We start from the raw sequence: 7,331 nt of genomic DNA, 5'->3' as shown, positions 1-7,331 counted from the left end.
CCGGCGGCGACCAACGACGCGCCACCGGCCAGGGCGCCGCGCCGCGCGACGGACGGCCCGGGCGCGGGCGCTCGGCTCTGAGTGGGCGCCAGCGACGCCGCCGTCGCGCAGAGGAGCACTAAGGAGTAGGGCATCATGCGTGACGCCGCGCTTCTCGTTTAGGAGGCGCGTCAACGCGTCAACTCGAGTCGCGGTAGGGCACGAACGGCGCGCCCTCGGACCCTACGATCCACGCTCCTGGCCGGGGTCTCAGTGACGGGAGAGCGTCACTTGAGCCTAGGCCGTGGATGTCGTGGGACCCCGTAATTCGGAGGAGCGGCTTACTTTTAGAGTTTGTGCACTTTCTTCTTCTTTGCCGCCGCGCGCTTCGTCTTGGAAGCCCGGGAGGCCTTGGGCGCGCGCTGGCGCGTCACGGTGGGCTGCTGGGCGACGCCGGCTGCGAAGGCGTACTCCGCGTCGGACGCGCCCAGTGCCAGGCCGTTGCCGCCGTAGCCCGCGCTGAAGACCTTGATGACGACGGGCTGGGCCGCGGCCAGGACGTCACCGTGCGCGATGCCGAGCTTGAGGTCGTGGAGCGTCATGAGCGTGACGTTCGCCGCGCGCGCCTTGCTCACCTTGGACATGCCGGGCTCCTTGCCGACGATGAGGATGTCCGTCTTGCCGGACACGGCGCCCGTGACGCGGCCCCCGAAGGACTCGACCATCGCGCGGACGCCGTCCTTGCCGAGGTTGAGGTCCGCGCCGCCGCCGACCTCCGGGAAGACACCCGTCAGGACACACGTGATTCCCGAGAGTGGCTGTGACGAAGGTGCCGTCGCAGAGACCGCCGTTGTGCCGCGCGAGGACGGCGACACGGACTTGGCCTTGGCTAGGGCCGGGCCCTTGGCCTTCGCCGGGCCCTTGGAGGCCTTGAACTTGGACGCCGCGCGCCGCTTCGTCGAAGGTCGCGACGCCGCGCGCCGTAGCCTCGTCGAAGGTCGCGCCTTCGGAGCCGTCGCCGCGGGCGGAGCCGTCGCAGTCGCCGACGTCGAAGCTCGAGCCGCTGCGGGATGCGTCGTCGCCGAATCCGCCGCCGTCGGCGTCGGGGACGTGGACCGCGCCGTCGTCGCCGTCGTCGCCGCGACCATGTCCCCGAACACGCCCGCTTCGACGATGGTCGCGCCGGCGGCGAGCGCGACGTCGACCTTGTTGCTCTTGATGGGCTCGGTCGTGCCCTTCTTGAGCCCGCGGATCAAGACGGCTCCGGGCCGGTCCACCCGTGTGACCTTGAACCCTCCGAACCCCTCGCAGAAGGCCTCGACCGCGTCCTGCTTGAGGCCGTAGAAGTTGCCCGTCACGCAGAAATCCATGCCCTGGAAAACCGCTGCCACGGCCGCCGCGGTCCATCCGCCGGCGGGCGTCTCGACGGGCGCGGTCGTCGTCGACGGCGTCGTCTCGACGGGCGCGGGCGTCGTCTCGACGGGCGCGGGCGTCGTCTCGACGGGCGCGGGCGTCGTCGACGGCGGCGTCTCGACGGGCGCGGGCGTCGTCGACGGCGGCGTCTCGACGGGCGCGGGCGTCGCCGGCCTCCAGTCGTCGGCGTCGATGTCGAAGGGCACGGGCTCGTCCCACCAGCCGGCGTCGCGGTCGCGGCCGTAGACGACGCGCTGGCCGGACACGGGGTGCGTCGCCACGACGGCCCGCCAGTATCCGCCGCCCACGGACCCGCCCGCCGCGTTGCGCCAGCAAATGTGGATCTCGTCGCCGTCGTCGGGTGGCGGGAAGCGCGGCGCCTCCGACGTCGCCCGCGCCAAGCCCGCGGCTAAAGCCGCGGGCGACAGGGCACGAAGGCCGCGACTCCAAATGTGTCGATCCACCTGTTTCCTTTCGCGCCCGGGCAGGTGCGCCGCGATTTCGGCGTTCGTGTCCCCCGCAATCAGACCTTCGTAGACCACCCGCATCTCCGTGACGCTAAACGAGCCCGTGATGCGCGTCGGGTCCAGGTGCTCGACGTACCTTAGCCTGCACGTGTTGTACCGTCGCTTGCCGAAGGAATCGACCTTGACCTTGCCCAGCCTCGTCGCGAGCGACTTCCAGTCCGCCGAAGAAACGCCGTCGACGCCGCCGCTGCTCTCGACCAGCGACACGATCGCGTCGTCCATGGCCTGCGTCCACGTGGAGCTCACCTTCTTCGCGACGCCTCGGCTCGCCGCGTCGACGCCCCGGCTCCGCTTGCAGACGCCCCGGCTCCGCTTGTCGGTTTTGAGCACCCATTTGCTGGGGGGTTTCTTCCCCGCACGCCTCGCCAGCTCCGCGAGGTCCCGCTTCCCGCGCGCCGGCACCGTCGCCGCGCAGAGATAAAACCACATGCTCCCGTCCTTGTCGATGAACACGTTGGCGCCGGCCTTGTTGACGTTGGCGGGCGAGAGGCCCGAGAACGTCAGCGCGTGGTCGAGCAGGATGGCCTCTGTGGCCTCGGCCGTCGCCTTGCCGTTCGCGTCGCCGTTGTGGAGCCCCGTGACCTTGATGAGCACGGAGTTGACGTTGCCGTCGGCGTCCGCGAGGCCCAACCAACCGACGTTGTTCAGGATGCGTGTGTGGCTCCACATTCGGTCGAGCGCGCCGTCGAGGTTCCGCCCCGAGCCGCCGCCGTAGAGCGAGATGAATCTATCGTCCAAATTCTCCATGAACTCCGCGATCCGCGCCTTCGCGCCCTCGACGCCCGCCTCCTCGTAGACGCCGACGTCGCGGCCGTTGACCTCCGCCGTCGTCGTCGTCGCCGCGGGGCACGTGCCGCCGCGCTTCTTCTTCTTCTTCTTCGCGGCCTTGGCCTTGGCGATGAACGGGCCCGCGCGCTTCTTCTTCGCGGCCTTGGCCTTGGCCGCCGTCGTCGTCGCCTGCGCGTCGGGCGCCGAGGGCCCGCCGACGCCGACGGCGAGCGTCGCGTCGGCCGCGCCGCGCCGCTTGCACATCCGGCCCGCGAGGCGGAGGAGGCCAGCGGCGGCGCGGCGCGCGGCGGCGGCGTAGTGCGCAGCGTAGTGCGCAGCGCCGCCAGCAAGCCGCCGGGCGACGCCGGCGGTCTGGGCGTCGCCGGCCGCCGCGCGGTCCGGGCTGTCCGGGCGTCGCCGGCTGCCGCGCATGAGGTGGCGCGCGCGGCGGCGGGAGCCGCGGAGCCTGACGCGGCGCACGCCGCGCACGCCGCGCGCGCCGCGGAGGGCGACGCGGTACACGCCGGGGAGCACGCCGCGCGCGACCTCGCCGATCTCGAAATTCATGCCGAAGACGAGGATGTCGTCGCTCCGCCGGGCGCCGCCGCCGCGGCCGGGGCCGTCGGGCGGCCCGTCGCCCATGCCGCCGCCGAAGCCGCCGCCGGCCGCGCCGCCGCCGCCGCCGCCGCCGTTCAATAGGAACGCGGCGGTCTCGTTCGCCGCGCTCGTCGCCGTCGTTTGCGTCGTAAAGTCTCGTGATGAGAATGTGACGATGTCTGAAATGTTCAGGCTCGCGCCCAGCGCGACGACGGGGAGCATGCGGAGCCACATCGTGCTTGGCCAACGACAACGTCCAACTCACCTAACGCAAAATTTCTTCACAGTGACGTTGAAGAACGAAGGCTGTCATGGTCGAGCTGCCCAGGCTGGCAGCATCTACAGCCGCGCCACGTCGCAGCCCCGTCGCCGCTCGCCGCTCCGTGGTGTCGTGGCGGCGTGCCGCTCTTCGCCAGCCCCAAGGGCAGCCGGCCGCGACGACGTGTGGAACTAGGGGCGAGATGATGGACATGTTCATCGCCGCCGTCGTCGCCTGGGCGCCGCACCAGCGCCGCGACGACTGGAACAAGCAGGGCCGCAAGCTGGCGGAGCACCACATGAAGCCGAACCAGATGCGCCGGATCGTGGACTTCGCCGCGGCGATGTCGCTGGACCGCGTGGCGACGCCCAGGTGCGGCCGGCCGGAGACCATGAGCAACTGCGTCTGCGTCGTGGGGTCGAACCCCCACTGGCGCACGTTCACGACCAAGGACGGCAAGGAGGAGCAGGTCTGGTCCCAGGACGTCGCCGTCTGGTTCGGGCTCTCCGCGTCGGGCCGGAAGCCCGACGCGCTCTACTGGAACACGATGTCCGACGACGTCATCGGCTGGTACACCAAGGGCAAGGTCGAGCACGGGGAGTACCTCCTCGAGCGTGCGCGGCTGCCCGGCGGCGACCACCGCGAGGCCCTGCCGGCCCAGAAGGTCGGCGACCAGCTCGTGGAGCTCACGGAGCGCGAGGCCGCCGACTCCCTACGGTCTCGGTTTCTCGAAACCGAGACAGTACGACGTCCGAATGACGTCAATCGACGCCTCTCGCTTCGGCCGTGCGTCGCTGGGGCACAACCAGGCGCCCCCGACGTCCCAACCACCGTAAAAGTACCTTTCCGGATTTCCGACGATGTTGCTTCTGTTTATGGGAGCTGGACGTCGGCGCGGAGCAGGCCCGGCGCTTCGTCGGCGGCGCCTACGTCGGCCCGAGGGCGGGATCCGCCGGCGTGGCCGTCCCGGTGCCGAGGAGCGAGGCCGTGGCGACGTTGAGCCGCCTCTACGGCGGCGGCGTCGTCTTCGACTCGACGCCCGGCTCGACGACGCCGGCGCGGAGCAGGCCCGGCGCTTCGTCGGCGGCGCCTACGTCGGCCCGAGGGCGGGATCCGTCGCCGTGGCCGTCGCGGGCGCCGCCGGCGACGCGACGACGACGTTGAGCCGCCTCTACGGCGGCGGCGTCGTCTTCGACTCGACGCCCGGCTCGACGACGCCGGCGCGGAGCAGGCCCGGCGCTTCGTCGGCGGCGCCTACGTCGGCCCGAGGGCGGGATCCGCCGGCGTGGCCGTCCCGGTGCCGAGGAGCGAGGCCGTGGCGACGTTGAGCCGCCTCTACGGCGGCGGCGTCGTCTTCGACTCGACGCCCGGCTCGACGACGTCGGCGCGGAGCAGGCCCGGCGCTTCGTCGGCGGCGCCTACGTCGGCCCGAGGGCGGGATCCGTCGCCGTGGCCGTCGCGGGCGCCGCCGACGACGCGACGACGACGTTGAGCCGCCTCTACGGCGGCGGCGTCGTCTTCGACTCGACGCCCGGCTCGACGACGTCGGCGCGGGCAAGGCCCTCAGACCACCCCCTCCAGACTACTAGCCCGGCTTATAAGTAGGTGATCTCGGGCGTGACGCCCGGGGCCGCGCGGTAGAAGACGACGATCGCGCGCTTCCGCTTGTTGCTGTAGCCGACGTCCTGCATGGGCAGGGGGGCGAAGGCGAGGACGTGAAACCCCGCCTCCATCAGCATCTTCTTCGTCCACCACCAGGGCGAGTGGAGCTCCTTGTGGCGGAGGAACCTGCGACGCATGAGGATCATTTTGTGTTTCAAACAAAAACACTGGGGCGAACTCCGGCGAGTTCTCGATGAGGCCGCCCGCGAGCTTGCCCTTGCTGTCCCTGCTGATGAGCCTCTGGATGATTGCGGGCGTGTGCCACACGCCCGGCCGCAGCGCCAGCGGCACGTCCTTGTAGAACTCCGAGCACGTCGTCCACGGCTCGCACGAGTTGGTCACGACGCCGAACGTCGGCCTGCCCTTCGACTCGTCGTAGGCGTCGTCGACGCTGTCCACGACATCCTTGCCGCCTGTGTGGGAATCAAACGTTCAGCCCGACTGCGATGTGCGCGTATTTAGCCGTCTCGACGCGAATTCTCGTGCGCTCCGTGGAGAACTCGACGAGAGAAAACGACTCGTCCAAAAATCAGCCGAATCGACTTCGATTTGACCGAGCTAGAGAGTGACGAAGTCCAAACCAGTGGTCGATTTGCACGCAGCTCGCCGCAGTCGAAGTCGTAGGTTTGTTTTGGTTTTGGTTGTTTGAAAATTTTTGAGTAGATTTCTAGTCGTTCCTCATCAATATCCTTATTGATGACCTTTCCGCTGAACGGCGACGACCTGGGCAGCAAAATGGTGATTCAACGTCGCTTCAACGTGAGTGTTCCGCGCGCGCGCGTTCCGGAAAAAACATCCACGCTTCGAGACCGTTCCGAGAGATGATCGCTCGTCCAAAAATCAGCCGAAACGAGTGGAAAACGGCCGAGATCGGAGCCTTTGAAGTTGGGAATTTCGCACTCTTGTCCTGCCCCGGCACCTGCGCCGTGCCGCCGCCGACGCTTCCCCCAAAGGCGGCGACGGCGCAGGTTTTGGGAATCGCCCCCTTTTCGATGAGGTGGCCGACGACGCAGGGCAGCACCTTCGGCGGCAGCATGTCCGCCAAGATCTTGCCGGCCTCCGTAGGTTTGAGCTCCTCCTCGAGCACCGTCGCCGCCGCCGCCGGGAGGTCGAGGAGCGCCGCGACGCCGGGGATGCCGATGTTGCAATCCCGGAGCGACACGCCGCTCCGCACGAGCTTCACGTCCTCCTTGTGCTGCACGCTGCACACGTTGCCCGTGCAGTTCGTGCGGAACGTCGGCCTGCGGAGGCATGTTTGCGGCGTATCAGCAGAATACTCTCTATCGCATCGAACCAAAAAGACACACTCGGACGCCGAAAAGGACAGGTCCTCGTCGGACCGGAAGAGCGACGGCGTCTTCGGGCTGCCTCGCGATCGCAGCGCGATGTAGGGCGGCGCCTCGAGGCCGGCGTCCTCGAGCACCGTCGCCGGCTTCGGCCGCGACGCTCGCAGCTTGGCGGCCATGCGCTTAAACGCGTCCGCCGCGGCCGCCGGGCGGACGTCGACGACCTCGAAGGACGCCTCCGTCGCCCGGACGCGGACGGGCACCGACTCCTCCTCGACGTCGTCGTCGTCGTCGTCGGCGCCGTCCGGCGGCTCGTCGACGACGATGGGCATCATCTCCTCAGCGTTGAGCAGCGGCGCCTCCTTCCGCTCCCCGTCGTCGCGGTCGTAGGCGAACGACGCCGTGAGCACCGTCGCGGTGCCGTCCCGCCAAACCCCTTTGACGAGCCCTCGGATGGGCACCTTGACGGCGAACGTCGGCGGCAGCGGCTCGACGTGTCGCGTGCGCTGCCCCACGGGCGCCGCGGCCCGCGCCGCCTCGATCTCTGCTTTTTTGGCGCGTCGCCGCCGCGAGTCGGCGACCTGCGTCGCGGCCGCCCGCAGCCAGACGGCGGCGATCCGCGGTGCCTCATTCTTGGCGAACTGCGCCCGGCGCATGCCCAGCACGGCGTGGCCGAGTTTCAACGTCGCCATGCCGCGCCGCAGCGCCGCCGAGATGCGCCGCCAGCGGCCGGCCGCCAACTGACCGCCGCCTTCTTCAAGCGCTTCTTCACGGCCCCGAGCCGCTTGAGCATGTTCGCCTCGCTGGGGCGCTTCCCGTTACACCGCAGCTCCTTTTTCG

At 69.7% G+C, this 7,331-nt stretch overlaps 1 protein-coding gene across 1 annotated transcript; it reads right to left on the bottom strand.

Annotated features, from left to right (window-relative positions):
* Positions 1 to 341: 341 nt before the first annotated feature.
* AURANDRAFT_68555 (hypothetical protein) lies at positions 342 to 7,147 on the bottom strand (the record flags this gene model as incomplete). The annotated part of the gene is made up of 9 exons (XM_009044253.1): positions 342 to 752; positions 1,125 to 1,801; positions 1,922 to 3,522; positions 3,839 to 4,077; positions 5,166 to 5,331; positions 5,372 to 5,618; positions 5,907 to 5,928; positions 6,125 to 6,446; positions 6,513 to 7,147. Coding segments are annotated over 9 exons (4,320 nt in total), but the record flags the coding sequence as incomplete, so codon positions are not given.
* Positions 7,148 to 7,331: the final 184 nt, after the last annotated feature.

The sequence above is a fragment of the Aureococcus anophagefferens genome, assembly GCF_000186865.1.
Source record: "Aureococcus anophagefferens unplaced genomic scaffold AURANscaffold_212, whole genome shotgun sequence".
Taxonomy (NCBI): domain Eukaryota; class Pelagophyceae; order Pelagomonadales; family Pelagomonadaceae; genus Aureococcus; species Aureococcus anophagefferens.
This window is presented reverse-complemented; position numbering and strand designations above follow the sequence as displayed.